This window comes from Rhinopithecus bieti, unplaced genomic scaffold, assembly GCF_001698545.2.
Source record: "Rhinopithecus bieti isolate Rb0 unplaced genomic scaffold, ASM169854v2 scaffold_32072, whole genome shotgun sequence".
In the NCBI taxonomy this organism is placed as follows: Eukaryota; Metazoa; Chordata; class Mammalia; order Primates; family Cercopithecidae; genus Rhinopithecus; species Rhinopithecus bieti.
This window is the reverse complement of record NW_016813565.1, coordinates 23,128-42,945: the sequence shown is the minus strand read 5'-3', so window position 1 is coordinate 42,945 and position 19,818 is coordinate 23,128. Positions and strand designations below refer to the sequence as shown.

The 19,818-nt window shown below is 52.3% G+C and overlaps 1 protein-coding gene across 1 annotated transcript; it reads right to left on the bottom strand.

Annotated features, from left to right (window-relative positions):
* Window positions 1-508: 508 nt before the first annotated feature.
* On the bottom strand, window positions 509-19,370 carry TALDO1 (transaldolase 1). The gene is made up of 8 exons (XM_017848583.1): window positions 19,130-19,370; window positions 8,930-9,053; window positions 6,154-6,261; window positions 4,959-5,090; window positions 2,010-2,185; window positions 1,585-1,782; window positions 1,096-1,241; window positions 509-720 (listed from the first exon to the last, which is right to left on the bottom strand). The coding sequence occupies exons 1-8, from the start codon at window positions 19,224-19,226 to the stop codon at window positions 688-690; spliced, it is 1,014 nt and encodes a 337-aa protein (XP_017704072.1). The 5' UTR covers window positions 19,227-19,370; the 3' UTR covers window positions 509-687.
* Window positions 19,371-19,818: the final 448 nt, after the last annotated feature.

Below are 19,818 nucleotides of genomic sequence, written 5' to 3'. Positions count from 1 at the left end.
ATGACCCCATGCAGGAACCTGGCATCCCATGCAAGGTCTTGGCCATAACAGGTCAGGAGGGGGGTGGGGGCGGGGGGCATAGGCAGTGCAGCCTTGACAGGGCATAGGAGGCCCAGGCCCTCAAAAGCAGGAGGGAGGGTGCGGCTGGGACCGCTCCTCTGGGAGCGCCCACATGTGCCCACGCTTGAGACTGCTTCAGTGTCCATTTGTGGCCCACCTGGGACAGCACCTTGGGAGCCCCTGGCATCAGAAGCCTGCCCTTTGCCTAACTCCACCCATGCACTCTACAGGCCTCAGGGCTCAGGCGGGTCCCTACCCAGGAAGGGCCGCCCCATCAAAGGCCTCCCAGCAACAACCCTGACTTGGGTTCCGGGGTGGTGGCCCAGGCAGTGGGTTGTGTCTGGAGTACCCTGACCCCAACCCCATCTCTTAAGTCCTAACCTCGGTTACAGCCCGTCACAGCTGGGGCAAGTGATGCTTAGGGGATACAGGGGATGGAGACAGTGAATGAAACAGCACAGGAAAAGTGACTGCTTTAATGTATTAGGCAAAATTTTACATAAAATCAGAAATCTATGATTTATCCCTGCTCCAATTTGTAAAAAACGCAAGATTCATCAGAAGCCATGTGCAGTCAGACCCCAGCTGGCCGACGGTGCAGATCTGGAGTCCACCCTCAGAGTTGCATTACTTTCCGTTCTCTGCATTGAACATTTGTTCCTAGAAACAAACACAGCATGAGCTGTGTCTCCCAATCCTGCCTTCTGCACCCTGAAGCCCCACAAGGCACCATGTGGAAGGAGGGAGGCCCTTGTGGGGTCTGCACTCTGTGTGGGCCAGGGCCACAGGCTGGCCAACACCAGTCACCACACAGGCCAGAGAGGAGCCAGGACCCACCAAGCATCCTGGGGGCAGCCCTAGGTGCCAGGCACCCTCCACCCTGGGATGGCCTCAGCAGGCCCCGCTTGCTGGGCAGCACGTGAATGAGACCTGGGGTCTCACCGAAGTTTTAACGGTGCCCAGCTTGAACCCTGACACCCAGGCCCGGGCTCTCATGGGGCTTGGCACATGTGGCCCCCCACACACAACACTCACTGTCAGCATCCGCTCCAGCTTCACTGCGTCAGCGGCAAACTTGCGGATCCCGTCAGAGAGCTTCTCCACAGCCATCTGGTCCTCATTGTGCAACCAGCGGAAAGCCTTCTCATCCAGGTGGACTTTTTCCAGGTCACTGGCTTGGGCTACGGGACAAGACCCCTCCTTCCATGCCTGCCCATGTCCCTGCCCACCTTGGCCCCTTGGGCTCAGGGCCTGAACCTGCTGCACCCAAGCATCTTCCACCAGGGCCAGGCCTCAGCCCCAGCAAGGCTCCTGCTGGAAGTGGGGTTCAGCCCACAGAGCCTCGGCTGATGCCTTTAGTGAGACTTGTTAGTAAAGCCAAGCCTTCCACTGAGGTCTGCTTCACCCTGATGTCTCCCGCGATGTGCTCGCCCCACAGGAGAGAGGGATCACCCACAGGGCAGCGCGGCAGGGCGGTGTTGGCCTTGCCCGCGCAGCAGCCACAGCTGGGCAGTGGGGCCTCACCCGCCTTGGCTGAGAGCACAGGCACCAGCTTGGCGTTGTCCTGGAGCAGCTCTCCCAGGAGCTTGGGTGAGATGGTGAGGAAGTCACAGCCGGCCAGTGCTTTGATCTCGCCCGTGTTGCGGAAGGAGGCGCCCATGACAATGGTTTTGTAGCCAAACTTCTTGTAGTAGTTGTAGATTTTAGTGACACTCTTTACCCCTGGGAAGAAACCAAGCTGTGACCAGGAAGGCTTCAGCAGAGGTACCACCGCACCTGCCCTCCCAATGCCTGCTGGCTGCACTACCTTCAGCCGCCACCCCTGCCTGCCCTGCGCAGACCTGTGCACCTCACTGCTTTTTGATGCGGCAGCTCCATCTCGGGCTCTTCCTGCCTGAGGTGCTGCTGAGGCTGCTCCCCTTACCCCATTACCTCAGAGGGACCCTCACCAGGGTCTTCCAGGGGCTCGTAGGATTTCTTGTCGGTGTTTGCCACATGCCAATCAAGGATGCGCCCAACAAATGGGGAGATGAGGGTCACACCCGCCTCGGCACAGGCCACAGCCTGGGCGAAGGAGAAGAGTAGCGTCATGTTGCAATGGATGCCGTGCTGCTCCTCGAGCTCCCTGTGGGGCGGGGGCAGGTGAGTGCAGGCCAGGTGCCCACCCAGAGCCAAGGCTGCCAAACATGCTCACGGGCCTTAAACAAAAACGGCAGGAACAGGCTCATGCCATTGTTAAGAACAAATCTGTAACACTCAAGAGGGTTCTAAATGGATAGTGGGTTATCGGTGACCAGGATTTTCTCCAACCCACATTACACAATAGACAAAGTCAAGGGAGGCCCTCCAAGGTGCCCGTGCTCTTGTGCCAGGCCAGCAACTCATTCCAGAACTCACCAGGGCTCAGCTCCCAGGCTAGAACCACTGGGTTGTCTCTGACCACATTCCAGTCCTCACCCTGTTCCACCCTAGCCATTCCTGGGGCCACCCCGCAGCAGGCCCACAGCACCCTGGTTTCTGCTGAGAGGAGCCCCTTGGCTACACTAGGCCCCTTGCCCAAGTCCCAGTGCACTTTGGACATCCTGGGGTTGATCCCCAAGGACAGGGCAGTGCCCATACTTTGCCATGTGGCTGGGGCATGGGATGAGACAGCCAAGACTGCTCAGGCACCTCCAGACACAAGTTCCCTCCCCAGGCGCCTCTGCCACATGGCCACCCGGGGTTGTTCGAGGGGGACAGCAGATGGCACAGCTGAGTTGGGAAACAGCCTGCAGTTCCTCCAGCAGTCACCCAGAGACTCCACTCCTAGGCATACGCCCATGAGAAACAAAAACGTGTCCAGGACAAAACTGGCACATCTGTGTTCCTAGCAGCAGATGTGTTCAAAGCAGCAAATGTGTTCAAAGCAGCAGTATATATCACAGCCCGAGAAATGGAAACCGACCACAGCACTATACATCACAGCTCAAGAGGTGGAAACTGACCAGGTGTCCATCAACAGATGAATAACTGGCCTATCCATAAAATGGAGTATTTTTCAACATATAAAAACAAATGGGCCGGGTATGGTGGCTCATACCTGTAATCCCAACACTTCGGGAGGCCGAGGCGGTGGATCACCTGAGGTTGGGAGTTTGAGACCAGCCTAACATGGAGAAACCCCATCTCTACTAAAAATATAAAATTAGCCGGGCGTGGTGGCGCCTGCCTGTAATCCCAGCTACTCAGGAGACTGAGGCAGGAGAATCACTTGAACCCAAGAGGTGGAGGTTGCAGTGAGCTGAGATAGCACCACTGCACTCCAGCCTGGACGAGAGCGAAACTCCATCTCAAAAAAAAAAAAAAAAAAAAAAAAAACCCACAAACGAGGCCAGGCACAATGGCTCATGCCTGTAATCCCAGCACTTTGGGAGGCCAAGATGGGTAGAGATCTGTTGAGCCCAGGGATTCGAGACCAGCCTGGGGGACATGGTGAAATTACCCAGGAGTGGTGTGCGTGCTGTCGTCCCAGCCACTTGGGGGACTGAGATGGAAAGATCACTTGGGCCTGGAGTCAAGGCTGTAGTGAGCTGAGTTTGTGTCACTGCACTCCAGCCATGGTGAAAAAGTGAGATGCTATCTCAGAGCCGGTCAGTGATGGCACGTGGTAGAACATGTAAACACACAGATGTGGAAACAAAACACTTCTTCCTGATGTGAATTATTTGAGTGTAGCATTGGCTGCTCCTGGGTGAGAACATCATACAGGAGTTTTACTTTGTTGTATTTTTTAGTAGAGACGGGGTTTCACCGGGTTAACCAGGATGGTCTCGATCTCCTGACCTCGTGATCCGCCCGTCTCGGCCTCCCAAAGTGCTGGGATTACAGGCGTGAGCCACCGCGCCCGGCCTTTGTTTTACACATTTTCTGTCTCTTCCATTCTGAACATACATACATTGGTTTGGTTTTTCTGAGACAGGGTCTCACTCTGTCACCTAGGCTGGAGTGCGGTGGTGCGATCACAGCTACTGGAACCTCAACCTCTTCTTGCTCAGGCGATCCTCCCACCTCAGCCTCCTAAGTAGCTGGAATCACAGGTGTGTGCCATCACGCCCGGCTAATTTTTTTTTTTTTCCAGATGGAGTCTCACTCTGTCACCCATGCTAGAGTGCAGTGGCGCAAACTCGGCTCACTGCAAGCTCTGCCTCCCGGGTTCACGCCATTCACATGTCTCAGTCTCCCAAGTAGCTGGGACTATAGGCGCCGCCACCACACCCGGCTAATTTTTATATTTTCAATAGAGACGGGGTTTCACCTGTTAGCCAGGATGGTCCCCATCTCCTGACTTCATGATCTGCCTGCCTCGGCCTCCCAAAGTGCTGGGATTACAGGCGTGAGCCACTGCGCCTGGCCTAAAATTTTTTTATATTTTTGTAGAGACAAGGTTTCACTTCATTGCCCAGGCTGGTCTGGAACTCCTGGGCTCAAGTGATCCTCCCATCTCAGCCTCCCAAATTGCTGGGATTATAGGCATGAGCCATCTTGCCCAGGCAGCATATATTTTATATAACAATAGTTTACTTTTTAAAAATCATGTAAATACAGGCTTATGTTGATCAGGACAGAGGAATGAAAGAATCTGCAGGTGTTAACTCGTGGCTTTTCTTCTCTGCTGTGTGGGTGGATGGTACTTCCTGGGAAATCCCTCATTTCTGATCACCAGCAAGTGAGGGAGCTGGCTCTGGAGCAGAGGGCAGGTCTAGATTGGCACCAGCTGGTCAAGTCCAAGCTGTGGGCTGTGCTCCCCAGGCTGGCATTCCCCAGGGCTGAGAGTCAAACTTGCCTGATGCCACGTACACCTTGCTCCGACAACAGAGGAAAAGTCTCTGAAAGCTCCTTCCTTGTGGGGGACCACTTACTTTCCAGCCTGAATTCCTTCCCAGGTTGATGACAGCTTTATAAGAATTCGGTCCTTGCTGATCCCAGCTTCCTTATAGAGCTCGATGAGCCGCCTGGCTCTGGCCACCATCGCATCTTTATCAAAGGAGAGCCTGTAGGAGCAAGGACCCATCCCCTCAGATCATGCAGGCTGCCCAAAAGCAGAGCAAGCTGGAGGCCGGGCGTCGGCCCAGGTCAGTTTTGAGCTGCACCACTGTAAGCACCAACCACTGCCCCCAACCTTCCCCTCACCTGAGGTTTGCAAAATGGCTGTGACAGCGACTCACACCCAGCCTCACAAAGATCCTCAGGGGGATCCACAGGCCACACTTTGTATTAAAAACACTGGGCCGGGCGCGGTGGGTCACGCCTGGAATCCCAGCACTTTGGGAGGCTGAGGGGAGAAGATCATGAGGTCAAGAGATCGAGACCATCCTGGCCAACATGGTGAAACCCTGTCCCTACTAAAAATACAAAAAAATTAGCCGGGCGTGGTGGCGGCATCTGTAGTCCCAGCTACTCGGGAGGCTGAGGCAGGAGAATCGCTTGAACCCGGGAGGCGAAGGCTGCAGTGAGCTGAGATCCGGCCACTGCACTCCAGCCTGGCGACAGAGCGAGACTCCGTCTCAAAAAACAAACAAAACAAAACAAATCAAAACAAAAAACACTAGCGGCCAGGCACAGTGGCTCATGCCTGTAATCCCAGCACTTTGGGAGGCTGAGGTGGGTGGATCATGAGGTCAGGAGTTCAAGATCAGCGTGGCCAAGATGATGAAACCCCATCTCTACTAAAAATACAAAAAATTAGCTGGGCGTGGTGGCGAGTGCCTGTAATCTCAGCTACTTGCCAGGCTGAGGCAGAGAAATGCTTGAACCCAGGAGGCAGAAGTTGCAGTGAGCTGAGATTGCACCACTGTATTCCAGCCTAGGTGACAGTGCAAGACTCCATCTCAAAAATAAATAAATAAATAAAATAAAATAAAACCACTAGAGATCAGTTGCTAAACAAGGAGCTCTTGGTCGTCAGTACCAACTGTGGGAAAGCTCAGAATAAACCTCTTGGGCCCCTGGGATGGAGACTATGGGTGGAGCAGCCGCTTGACCTCACGTTGACATCCACGTGTGCAACTGTGGACACCTGACCAGCCTGTCCAGCGCAGGAGCAAGCATCCTTACCTTGCGTCTACTTCTGTGGATACTCGGCCCGGAATCTTCTTTAGTATTTCTGCTCCAAACAACACAAAAAGTTTATCAATAGCATTTTTAATCTGGTCCTCTTGTGACCTGAAATTCAAAGGGAAAAAAGCAGGTTAGAAGCTTCTAAGGTTCAAGTGCACAAGAGTCTACAAAATGAATTCTGTTATTTCTTTGCCAAATTTCCTTCCATCTTTTCTCTTAAAACATTTTTTTATTGTAGCCAAATAGTACATATAAGGTAAAATTTCCCATCTTATCCTTTTTTTTTTTTTATTTTTTCCAAGACAGGGTCTCACTCAGTCGCTCAGGCTAGAGTGCAGTAGTGTGATTAAGGCTCACTACAGCCTTGACCTCCTGGGCTCAAGTGATCCTCCCGCCTCAGCCTCCCAAGTAGCTGGGACTACAGGTGCACATCTCCATGACCGGCTAATTTTTAAATTTTTTTGGAGAGATAGAGTTTCGCCCTGTTGCCTAGACTGTTCTCGAACTCTTAGGCTGAAGGGATCCTCTCATCTTGGCCTACCAAAGCACTGGGGTTACAGGCGAGCACCACTGCCCCCAACCTGCCATTTTTCAGTATATTCAGCACATTCACAATTCTGTATAGCCGTCACCATCTCTCTCCAGAGCTCTTTTCGTCATCCCAAACTGCATCCCTCTATCTTTTGGCACTTGCAAAATATGATTATATTTTCCATCTCTTCAAAGTCACTGGACAGACACTAGGTGAAGTCCATGATGCTGTTCCAAAATCTGAGTGGCCTCGTTAGCCCACTACACACAGGAAGATCTTCAGCTAGATGCTCGGGGGTCAGAATTCTTGGGCCAGACTGGGTGCGATGGCTCACGCCTGTCATCACAGCACGTTGGCAGGCCAAGGTGGGCAGACTGCTCAAACTCAGGAGTTCGAAACCAGCCAGGGCAACATGGTGAAACCCTGCCTCGTTGGCAGGCCAAGGTGGGCAGACTGCTCAAACTCAGGAGTTCGAAACCAGCCAGGGCAACATGGTGAAACCCTGCCTCTACAAACAAATATGAAGATTAGCCAGGTGTGGTAGCGTGCACCTGCATGTAGTCCCAGCTACTTGGGAGGCTGAGGTGGGAGGATGGCTTGAGTCCAGGACATCAAGGCTGCAGTGAGCTGAGATTGTGAGACTGCACTCCAGCCTAGGTGACAGAGTCAAACGTTATCTCAAAAAAAAAAAAAAAAAAAAAATTATTAGGCCACCTGGACATGGGGGCAGGGCTCATCTGTTGATCACCCAGTTAAGCAAAGGCACCAGTGTCATCCAATAACAAGAGCACCAAGGCCTCGCGGATGCCACAGGGGCGCAACACCACGAGAGGAGAAAAGGGGAGCTACGATGAGAGAGGAGAGGGTCAGACTCAGCGTCCAGAGTGGCTTTCCCACTCACCAGCCACCTGGACCTAAGCAAAGCCAGTACCAGAGCCAGCACCTGCTCCTGTGTGGTGCCCACATTGCCTGCTCGGCACCATCTTCAAGCTTTGAATTATTACCCTGAAGAGAATCTAAAATATGCAAAGCCATGAGCATGAAGAGTGCTCTACAGGTGCTTGGTTGGGTAAGGGGGTGGGACCTACTGCAAACAGGTGCCAGAGAACATTCTGGGAGTTATAAAAGCTATTAAAAAATTAAAAAGCAGCCGGGCGCAGTGGCTCAAGCCTGTAATCCCAGCACTTTGGGAGGCCGAGACAGGCGGATCATGAGGTCAGGAGATCGAGACCATCCTGGCTAACATGGTGAAACTCCGTCTCTACTAAAACTACAAAAAACTAGCCGGGCGAGGTGGCGGCACCTGTAGTCCCAGCTACTTGGGAGGCTGAGGCAGGAGAATGGCGTGAACCCGGGAGGCGGAGCTTGCAGTGAGCTGAGATCCGGCCACAGCACTCCAGCCTGGGTGACAGAGCCAGACTCCGTCTCAAAAAAAAATTAAAAAGCCAGGCACGGTGGCTCATGTCTATAATCTGAGCACTGCGGGAGGCCAAGGCAGGCGGATCACTTGAGGTCAGAAGTTCGAGACTGGCCTGGCCAACATGGTGAAACCCTGTCTTCACTAAAATACAAAAAATTATAGCCGGGTATAGTGGCTCATGTCTGTAATGCCAACTACTTGGCAGGCTGAGGCAGGAGAATCACTTGAATCCAGAAGGTGGAGGTTGCAGTGAGCCAAGTTCATGTCAGTGCACTCCAGCCTGGACAACAAAAGCAAAACTCTGTCTCAAAAAAAAAAAAAAAGTCAGGAGTGGTGGCGCACACCTGTAATCCCAGCTAATTGGGAAGCTGAGGCAGGAGAATCACTTGCACCGGGGAGGCGCAAGTTCTAGCGAGCCAAGATCGCTCCACTATACTCCAGCCTGGGTGACAGAGCGAGACTCCGTCTGAAAAATAAAACATAAAATAAAATGACAGCCAGAATATAAGTATTACCAGAGCTGGGGAGACTGACTGCAGAAGGGGAGGAGGGCCTCTGGGGGTCTGCGAGTGCCCTGCATCCGGACTGGGGTGGTGTTCACTGGGTGTGCACACATTGGCAAGACTCCAAGCTGCTCACCACGGGTGCAGGTCACTCCATGCAGGTTACACTTTGATAAACAAAAACAGGCAGAAAGACAGGGTTTTTTCTTCCCTTGAGTTCATAGTGTTTGAGAGCTAAAATTCAGTTAGGGAGGGAAACAAGGCCAACTAGACTAGCATGAGGGCCTAGCTGGGACCCTCCCGAGTCCAGGCACTCACCCGCCCAGCTTCCTGCCATAGGCGATCGCCTCCTCCACCAGCTCCTGGTAAGCGGGCATCTGCGCTGCGGCCAGGATCAGGGACGGGTTGGTGGTAGCATCCTGGGGCTTGTACTCGTCGATGGCTAGGGAAATAATTTCAAAAGCCAAAGTAAGTGGAGCGCTTGCCTCCAACTGGAAACACGTGAAGGAACCCTGTAAGTCCCCAGGACGTTAGGGGAGTCCAGAGCATTTCCCAAAGTGGGGTCCAGCCCACACTTCTCACACCTTCCTGGCCACCGAAGGTTTGTCAAGATGCGGCTGTTTGCACAATGATGAAACAACAGCACTAAGTGCCCAGAGATCAAATATGCCCCTGCAAGAGCTGACTTGTAACAGCATGGGAGTGAGAGGTGAGACAACTGGGAGAACGCTGGCCGTAGGAAAATATGCTTCCCGCTGCCATACCACCACAAGGAGGCGCACGGTCTAGAGTCAATGACCCACCTGTGAACGCTGATCTGGGTTACGGAGATCAGCTACAAGAGTCAAAAAGCCAAGGGGAAAAGCACTCAGGGTACACAGCATTGCTCCAAAAATAATTATCTGCAAGCCTAGCTGCCGAAGCGGCCTCTAACCTGAAATCAGCTTATCTAATAGTTGCTGAACCGCACTGCTGCAACTTTAAGACTAATTTTACCCACTGCCATCACTCACCAATCATTCCCTTTAGGTTTCATAAAATGACTAAATTAGCACGCCTGTAGTCTCAGCTACTCAAGAGGCTGAGGCAGGAGGATCGCTTGAGCCCAGGAGGTTGAGACTACAGTGAGCCGTGATTATGCCACGACACTCCCACCTGGGCGAGAGAGCAAGACCCCATCTCTTAAGAAAATAAATTCAGGCCGGGTGCAGTGGCTCACACCTGTAATCCCCGCATTTTGGGAGGCCAAGGCTGGTGGATTGCCTGAGGTCAGGAGTTCGAGACCTGCCTGGCCAACATGATGAAACCCCGTCTCTACTAAAAATACAAAAATGAGATGGGCGTGGTGGCACATGCCTGTAATCCCAGCTACTCAGGAGGCTGAGGCAAGAGAATCGCTTGAACCCAGGAGGTGGAGGTTGCAATGAGCCGAGATCGCACCACTGCACTCCAGCCTGGGTGACAGAGACCCTGTTTCATAAATAAACAAACAAATAAATAAATATCGCATTCAGTAGCTTCTGCCGGTAACTTGACAAAACCTGATCTAAGAATCCTTTTAGTTGGAGTGGGCAACTTTGACAACGTCTCAAGTTTTTGTTCAAATTGTACTGGTGATCAAAGTCGACATTCTTTGCTTTGATAAACCCAGTCATAAAATGCTACTCAGTGGCTGGGCACAGTGGCTCACACCTGTAATCCCAGCACTTTGGGAGGCTGATGGGGGTGGATCACTTGAGGTGAGGAGTTCGAGACCAGCCTGGCTAACATGGTGAAACCGTGTCCTTACTAAAAATAAAATTAGGGCCGGGCGTAGGTGGGCTCAAGCCCTGTACATCCCAGCACTATTGGCGGAGGGCCGACGGCGGATCACGAGTCAGGAGATCGAGCCATTCCTGGTAACACGGTTGTGAACCCCGGTTCTCTACTAAAAATTACAAAAACTAGTGGGCGATGGGGCGGGCGCCTGTGTCCCGATACTCGGAGGCTGAGGCAGGAGATGCGTAAACCCAAGGAGGCGGGGTTGCAGTGAGCCTGAGAATCCGGCCATTGCCACTCCAGCCTGGGGCGACAGGAGCGAGACTCTGTCTCAAAAAAAAAAAAAAAAAAAAAAAAATATTTAATATTTCTATATATATATATATATATATATATAAACTAGCAGGCATGGCATGGTGGTGCATGCCTATAATCCCAGCTACTCGGGAGGCTGCGGCAGGAAGATCGCTTGAACCCGGGAGGTGGAGGTTGCAGTGAGCTGAGATTGTGCCACTGCACTCCAGCCTGGGCAATGGAGCAAGACTCTGTTGCAAGGACCAAAAAAAAAAAGTTTTTTTCTTCAGAGTAACCAACTAAACAGTTCAAAAAGTCCAAAGTTGTAGCCACTGAGTAGCTTTTTTTCTTTTTGACAGAGTCTCACTCCGTCATTCAGGGAGTATCTGGAAGCTCCCTGAACCCTGTCCTCTTGGGCCTTTTATGGAGACTCCATTGGAGAGACATGACTGAATTATTATCATCTAATGAGCAAGGAAACCCAGCAACGCCTCTCTGTTCACATTCTGACTGTCCTCTGTGCAACATTCCTTCCTCCAGGCTATGTGGTGGGACCCCTTCTGAAATGAGGGTCTTAGGACCCACAATTAGAAAAGCAAGTGGAGGGCCAGGCGCAGTGCCTCATGCCTGTAATCCCAGCACTTTAGGGGGCTGAGGCGAGCGGATCACGAGGTCAGGAGATCAAGACCATCCTGGCTAACACAGTGAAACCCCGTCTCTACTAAAAATACAAAAAATTAGCTGGGCGTGGTGGCGGGCGCCTGTAGTCCCAGCTACTCAGGAGGCTGAAGCAGAAGAATGGCGTGAACCTGGGAGGCAGAGCTTGCAGTGAGCCTAGATCACGCCACTGACTCAAGCCTGGGCGAGAAAGTGAGACTCCACCTCAAAAAAAAAAAAAAAAAAAAAAAAAAGAAAAGCAAGTAGAGAATTTCTTTATGGACAGCTCCAAAACAGAAAGAAAGGCAGGAAAGATTCCTCCCTTGGAGAGAGAAAGGAGCAAGTAAGAGAGGAGAAGAAGGTCAGCGACGGAAATTCTGTTTTCCGAGGCTTGCTCCTGAGGCCTAGAGTGCCCCAACATTGTAACAGGACTGTAGGAGTTATGAGACAGGAACTGTGCACACACGCATGCATGCATGCACACATAACAATTACCTTCAAATGAGGTTCATGGTTTATTATTATTATTATTTTGAAATGGAGACTTGCTCTGTCGCTCAGGCTAGAGTGCAGTGGCGCAATCCCGGCTTACTGCAACCTCCGTCTTCTGGGTTCAAGCAGTTCTCTCACCTCAGCCTCTCAAGTAGCTGGGATTACAGGCACTTGCCACCATACCCAGCTAATTTTTTGTATTTTTAGTAGAGATAGGGTTTCACCATGTTGGCCAGGCTGGTCTCGATCTCTTGACCTCAGGTGATCCACCTGCCTCAGCTTCCCAAAGTGCTGGGATTACAGGCATGAGCCACTGAGGCTGGCCCCAACTTTCTCTTGTTCTTTGGACAGATCGAAGACCACCCAGTCTGCTTGAATTGCAATTTTTTCTTCCCAAATAAAAAGTTAAATTTAGAGATTCGTCTCTACATTTTGACTTCAACACAGATACCACATGGTTATCTTCAACAAGGACTGTTAGCTGGGCGTGGTGGCGCATACCTGTAGTCCCAGCTACTTGGGAGGCTGAGGTGGGGGAAATCACCTCAGCCCAGGAGGTCAAGGCTGCAGTGAGCCGTGTTGCACCACGTGACTGCACCACTGTACAGCCTGGGTGACAAAGCAAGACCCTATCTCAAAAAAAAAAAAAACCCAAAAACAAAAACCCAAGGATTATTTCCTTTATTCTTTTAACACATTAGTTCTTTCTCAAGTAACCAAGCTAGGAATTCAAAGAAGCCAACGAGGCTTAACCTGGGGTTTTGTTGATCAGGCTGTCCAGATGGAGAGTGGAGGTGAAGAGTTATGCCCACTGACACCCATAGAATGGCCCATCGCTCCAGATTAGCCAGTTCAGTAACTTTATTTGGAAAATAAGTATTTTTTTTTGAGACAGGGTCTTGCTTTGTCTCCTAAGCTGGAGTGCAGTGGTGCAGTCACAGCTCACTGCTGCCTCAACCGCCTGGGCTTAAGTGATCCTCCCAACTCAGCCTCCTGAGTAGCTGGGACTACAGGTGTGCGCCAATATGCCTGGCTATTTTTTTTGTGTAGGCATGGGGTTTTACTATGTTGCCAAGGCTGGAATAAGCACTTTCAAAGGGTCTTTTAATGACAAAACTATAGAGGTAGAGAACAGGTTAGAGGTTGCCAAGGAACAGGGAATGAGGTGTCTCTCAGGAACACGGGGATCTCAGTGACAATGGGACAGCTATGTCCTGTCACAGCAGTCACAGGAATTTACACACTTTATGAAACTGTCACATAGTCTCCTTTCCCCAGTACAGGGGGAAACTGGGGAGCCCTGAGCCAGGCCGCAGTCTGTAACAGCATCAGCATCACAGCAGTGCCCACTTCCCGGTGTGGATACCATGCCATGGTTACATGAGATGTCACCACGAGGGACAGTGGTTGAAGGGGTTCATAGGACCGTATGGGCTGATTTTGCAACTTCTGTGTATCTATACCCATTTCAACATGACAAGTTAAGAAAAAGCCTGTCTTGGCACAGTGTTGACGCAGGTCTGCCAGAATGCCCTGAATGAGGCACTGAAAACAGCCCATTTCATCCTGTAAAATCACCCCTTGATAAAGTCAGCTTTTAGCAAATGGCTTTTACAAAATTAAAACAAAACCAAGGCCCACTGGGGCAAAATGGGTTTCAGGGTCCAGGGTCCCTTAAACCGAATGCAAACTGGGGAGGGTCACACTGTGGGAAGAAAACTGAATGGGGGGTCACACTGCGGGAAGAAAACTGGGGGGGTCACACTGTGGGAAGAAAACTGAGGGGGTCACACTGTGGGAAGAGAAATGGGGAGGGTCACAGTCACACTGTGGGGAGAGCATTCACAGTTTTCTTCTATTTCCAGAGGCCTGTGCCTCCCTCCCACAAGGAGTGAAGAACCTTCACTTCACAAAAAAGTCTCTGTCGCTTGTGTCTGTGTTGCAGACACTGTAACCGCCCCATGGGTTCGCCTTGCCCGCTGCCGGTACAGAAGTCTATTTTCAAGACAGGGGAATTACAATAAAGCATAATTCACACACAGCCGACTGTTTGGGAAACCAGAGTTTTATTTCTCAGTCTCCCCCAAAACTCGGGGATCCGAGTATTTAAGGATATTTGGTGGGTAGGGGGCCAGTGAGTCAGGAGTGCTGACTGGTCAGCTAGGGATGAAATCACAGGGAGTCGAAGCTGTCCGCTTATGGTGAGTCAGTTCCTGCGTAGAGGCCACACACTGGTTGGCAGGTCCCGGTTGTCAGAACTACAAAAACCTGAAAAAAAAATTTTTTTTTTGAGATGGAATCTCGCCCTTGTTGCTCAAGCTGGATTGCAATGGCGAGATCTTGGCTCACTGCAACCTCCGCCTCCCGGGTTCAAGCGATTCTCCTGTCTCAGCCTCCCAAGTGGCTGGGATTACAGGCGCGCGCCACCACGCCCGACTAATTTTTGTATTTTTAGTACAGACGGGGTTTCATCATGTTGGCGAGGATGGTCTCGATCTCCTGACCTCGTGATCCGCCCACCTCGGTCTCCCAAAGTGCTGGGATCCCAGGTGTGAGCCACCGGGCCCGGCCGAAAAGACGTGTTAAAAGGCAAATTCTAGGCCGGCGCGGTGGCTCACGTCTGTAATCCCAGCACACTGAGAGGCCCACGCAGGCGATAAGGAGATCAGGAGTTGGAGACCAGGGAGGCCAACATGCGAAACCCCGTCTCTACTAAAAATACAAAATTAGGCGTGGTGGCACACAGCTGTAATCCCAAGTACTTGGGAGGCTGAGGCAGGAGAATGGGTTGAACCTAGGAGGTGGAGGTTGCAGTGAGCTGAGATCGTCCCACTGTACAACCTGGGCTACAGGAAGAGACTCCATTAAAAAAAAAAAAAAAAAAAGGCCGGGGGCGGTGGCTCAAGCCTGTAATCCCAGCACTTTGGGAGGCCGAGACGGGCGGATCACGAGGTCAGGAGATCGAGACCATCCTGGCTAACACGGTGAAACCCCGTCTCTACCAAAAAAATACAAAAATCTAGCCGGGCGAGGTGGCGGGCGCCTGTAGTCCCAGCTACTCGGGAGGCTGAGGCAGGAGAATGGCATAAACCCGGGAGGCGGAGCTTGCAGTGAGCTGAGATCCGGCCACTGCACTCCAGCCCGGGCGACAGAGCGAGACTCCGTCTCAAAAAAAAAAAAAAAAAAGAGCCAACCCTAGGTTCACAATAGTGTTGGTATCTTTACAAGTAACTGGGGAAGTTGCAAATCTTATGACCTCCGGAATAATGGCTGGTAATATTTAGACTTCCAGCCCCTGTCATCCTAACTTGGTGGCTGATGGCCTTTCATTCATTTTACAAGAACATTCTAGTTTTGGGGAACGGCTATTATTTAAACTATAAATTCCTTCCCAAGGCTTGTTTGGCCTTTGGCCAGTAATGGACAAGGACCGTTTGACGGTTACAAGCAAGATGGAATTGGTTGTCTGTTATCTTTCACTGTCATAATTTCCTTAGTTATAATTTTGCAAAGGTGGTTCCAATACTTCCTCTCAGCATGTGTTCCCTTTTCATTTTAGCAGTGTCTTTAATGAAAATTAGCTTTTTTTTTTTTTTTTTGAGACGGAGTCTCGCTCTGTCGCCCAGGCTGGAGTGCAGTGGCCGGATCTCAGCTCACTGCAAGCTCCGCCTCCCAGGCTTATGCTATTCTCCTGCCTCAGCCTCCCGAGTAGCTGGGACTACAGGCGCCCGCCACCTCGCCCGGCTAATTTTTTTGTATTTTTTAGTAGAGACGGGGTTTCACCGGGTTAGCCAGGATGGTCTCGATCTCCTGACCTCGTGATCCGCCCGTCTCGGCCTCCCAAAGTGCTGGGATTACAGGCTTGAGCCACCGCGCCTGGCCTGAAAATTAGCTTTTTATTTTAAGTTCAATGTATCAAGTTTTAACTTTATATTTACTCCTTTTTCGGTATCTTCTCTAAGAAGTCTTTGCTTGCTCCAAAGTGTCAAAAATATTTTCTTATGATGTCTTCTGAAGATGTTTTGGTTTTCAGCTTTTATGTTAAGAGTCTTTGAGGCCACTCCAGTTGTTTTATTTTTTTGAGACAGGGTCTAGCTCAGTCACTCAGACTGGAGTGCAGTGGTGTGATCATGGCTCACTGCAGCCTCCACCTCCCGGGCTCATGCAATCCTCCCACTTCAGCCTCCTGAGCAGTTGGGACTACAGATGCACACCACTGTGCCTCGCTAATTTTTAAAATTTTCTATAGGGACAGGTACTGCTTATGTTTCCCAGACTAGTCTCCAACTCCTGGCCTCAAGTGATCCTCCAGCCTCAGCCTCCTAAAATGCTGGAATTACAGGTGCTCGCCACCATGCCTGGCTAATTTTCGTATTATCTGTAGACATGCGGTCTTACCATATTCCCCAGGCTAGTCTTGAACTCCTGAGCTCAAGCAATCCTCCTACCTTGGCCTCCCAAAGTGCTGGGATTACAGGCATGAGCCACCGTGCCAGGCCCCCTTGATTTTTGTCTCTGTGACCTGGAAATGGAAAGTAGTTTTTCTCCACCTGTTTCAGCAGCTGTTGAGAGGACTTTCTTCTCTCCATTGAAATGCAAAAATAGGAAATATACATCACAGAAGAAGGTATAGAGCAGGTGGCCATCTTTTTTTTTTGAGATGAAGTCTCACTCTGTAGCCCAGGCTAGAGTGCAGTGGCACGATCTCAGCTCACTGCAAGCTCCACCTCCTGGGTTCATGCCATTCTGCCTCAGCCTCCCGAGTAACTGGGACTACAGGCGCCCGCCACCACGCCCGGCTAACTTTTGTATTTTAGTAGAGACGGGGTTTCACCGTGTTAGCCAGGATGGTCTTGATCTCCTGACCTCGTGATCCGCCCGCCTTGGCCTCCCAAAATGTTGGGATTACAGCCGTGAGCCACTGCGCCTAGCCAGCAGGTAGCCATCTTTTGGCTTCCCTTGCCACACTGGAAGAACAGTCTTGGGCCACATGTAAATATAGTAACAATAGCTGATGAGCTTAAAAAAAATTGCAAAAAAATCTCATGTTTTCAGAAAGGTTGAGAATTCGTGTTGGGCCACATGCTGCCTGCAGGCTGAGGGCTGGACAAGCTTGGTGGTATACAGTATCAGAGAAATGCAAATGAAAACTGCCATGAGATCTGTCCACATGGATCACAGTGAGAACAAAGGACTGGCAACACCAAGTGCTGGTGAGGACGTGGAGCTGCAGGAATACCCATGTGCTGCTGGAGGGAATGAAAGGGGAACAAAGGCCGGGTGTGGTGGCTCACGCCTGTAATCCCAGCACTTTGGGAGGCCAAGGTGGGCGGATCACCAGGANCAGATCACAAACCCAACAGATTATTTTACAACTACATAACACTGATGAACATATACTATCAATGAATGTATTTTTTTGTTAATATTCATTAAAAAAAATATGTCAGGACTTGGGTTTAGAAGATTTTTTTTTTTTTGAGATGGAGTCTCGCTCTGTTGCCCAGGTTGGAGTGCAGTGGCGCTCACTGCAACCTCCGCCTTCTGAGTTCAGCGATTCTCCTGCCTCAGCCTCCCAAGTAGCTGGGATTACAGGCATGCAACACCACGCCCAGCTAATTTTTATATTTTTAGTAGAGACAGGGATGCACCATGTTGGTCAGGCTGGTGTCAAACTCCTGACCTCGTGATCCACCTGCTTCGGCCTCCCAAAGTACTGGGATTACAGGCGTGAGCCACCTCGCCGGGCCAGAAGATTTATTTAAAAAAACAATACAAGGCCGGCGCGGTGGCTCAGCCTATAATCCCAGCACTTCGGGAGGCCGAGGCGGGCGGATCACGAGATCAGGAGATCGAGACCACGGTGAAACCCCGTCTCTACTAAAAATACAAAAAAGTACCTGGGTGCAGGGGTGGGCGCCTGTAGTCCCAGCTACTCGGGAGGCTGAGGCAGGAGAATGGCGTGAACCCGGGAGGCAGAACTTGCAGTGAGCCGAGATCACGCCACTGCGTTCTGGCCTGGGCCACAGAGGAGACTCCGTCTCAACAAAAAAAAAAAAAAAGAAAAAAGAAGGGAATAAACTGAGCAGCAGAAAAATGTGTAGCCCCTTTTCTGGAGCTTTCTTTCTTATAGAGAGAGAGGTCTGGACTACAACAGGGGGCTGTGTGTGTGAGGGACTCACAGCTCTAGCTTTGGATCTCCCAAAGAGGGGTCTGGAGCAGACTGTGGCACGCCAAGCCAGTCGCTGAATCCCCATCTTTGACGGTTAAGCAGCCAAATATGCCAGTTCACTCTCTAGGCTCTGTTAGATAAACAATGCCCTTACTCAGTTACCGAAGAGGAATTAAAGCCTGTTTCTCAAGTCACCATGAGAAAGCAGAAAAGAGAGGAAGTCACTTCCGTATTAGGTGCTCACAGCATTCATCCATGAAGCGTTTCATGATTTTCTTAAAAAATATCACTTGTTCTCAACAAAACATAGACACAAGGCTCGTCTACTCTGCACTGCAGAGGACAGAAGAGCTAAGTATTAATAAAATAACCCTTCTTTGTATTTTCCAAGTTCTCTCCAATGTAAACAATTCAAGCCCAGGAAAATCCAGTATTTAACAGTGGAACAACCCTGTGCTGTCATGGGCACCGGCTTTTACCCACCCGGTGCGCCTGGCGGTGGCTGTCCACCAGGCCGGGCACCTGCCGCCCACGGGGTTGTCCCACTGGGCACCGCAGGGCTCAAGGGCGGTGGCGGCACTGGCAGCTTCTGGTCAGAGCTAGCTCATGTCCCCGCTCTACAGACAACATCAGCCCAACAAAATTGCAGCTCACTGACCACAAACCGGCCACGTGGAAGTCAGCTCGAAGCTCTACCCCGAATCTCTCCTGAACTCAAAGTCACTGAAAGCTGCCTCGATCCATGAGGGTGCAGAGGGGCTCCCGCGGGCTGCCCACAGCCAGTCCCGGGGGCGGGGCCTGAGGGCGCAGCCGACCCACCCTGGGAGGAGGGCGAGGGCGAGGCTGGGATACCGGTTTCGTGCCCTACGGCTCGCAAGGACCCGTCGGTCCCGCCCGCACCGCTGACCCCAGCCCCGAGCCCCTCACGGCTGACCCCAGCTCCTCACTGCTGCCCCCGGCCCCGCTCCCCTCACGGCCGCCCTTGGCCCAAGCATCCGGCACCTGCGCTCATTCCCCCCGGAACCGAGCCGCCTGGGGCACCGCCACCCGGTCCGCGTCCCGGAACTGGGGACTTGGGGAAATCGGGGCGCCGGGGCCTCCGGAGGGCGCTTGCGCCGCGTGCCCGGGCTCCACGCCGTCCTCACCGTGGAAGTCGCCCGTGTCGGCCACCACGGTGGTGAACTGCTTGAGCTGGTCTAGGGCCGACTCCATCCTCTGACGCTTCACGGGTGAGCTCGACATAGCAAGGCCGAGGGGGCTGCTGCTGCGGCGGCGACGCGATGGGCGCGCGGGCGGCCCACAATGCCCCGCGGGCGCCGGCCAATCGGAGAGCGGCACGGGAGGGCGAGGCCGGCGGGTCCCTACGCGCCCGGACGAAGCCCCGCCCCCGGGGACGGGCTCCAGCCCCAAGGCCGGGTCGCGCATCTCACGGCAGAGAGCGCCGCGCGGGTCCTACGGGCGGGGTCTCCCCGGGTTCGCAGCAGCTGCCGCGGACGGACCTGGGAAAACACCGGCACGACACGGGGCGGCTGGCCCTCGCCTCCTTCCTGCCCTGCGGGACGCACCGGAAGGGCTGGAGGAGATGGACCCAGCCCAGGCGCCGACCCCGCGGGGCCGAACCCGCCATGGCCGAACCCGGCGAGGCGAGGCGAGATCCGTGGTGGGGCCAGGACTGGGGTCGGGGGCCGCTGCAGGAAGCAGGGGAGGGAGCGGCGGGGGACGCCTTGCAGGTGCGGGAGGCAGAGCAGGGGGCGGCTGCAGAGCTTGGGCGCCGGACGCGGCGGGGAACATGCTTCTGGGAATCTGTACCCCTGAGTCCTAAGCCCAGAGGTGT

Coding starts and splice junctions, on each gene's coding strand:
- TALDO1 (XM_017848583.1), bottom strand. CDS start 19,226: ATGTCGAGCTCACCCGTGAAGCGTCAGAGGATGGAGTCGGCCCTAGAC. Junction 1,783..2,009: donor CGAGCCCCTGGAAGACCCTG/GTGAGGGTCCCT, acceptor GTTTCTTCCCAG/GGGTAAAGAGTGTCACTAAA. Junction 1,242..1,584: donor TGTGCTCTCAGCCAAGGCGG/GTGAGGCCCCAC, acceptor CTTGTCCCGTAG/CCCAAGCCAGTGACCTGGAA.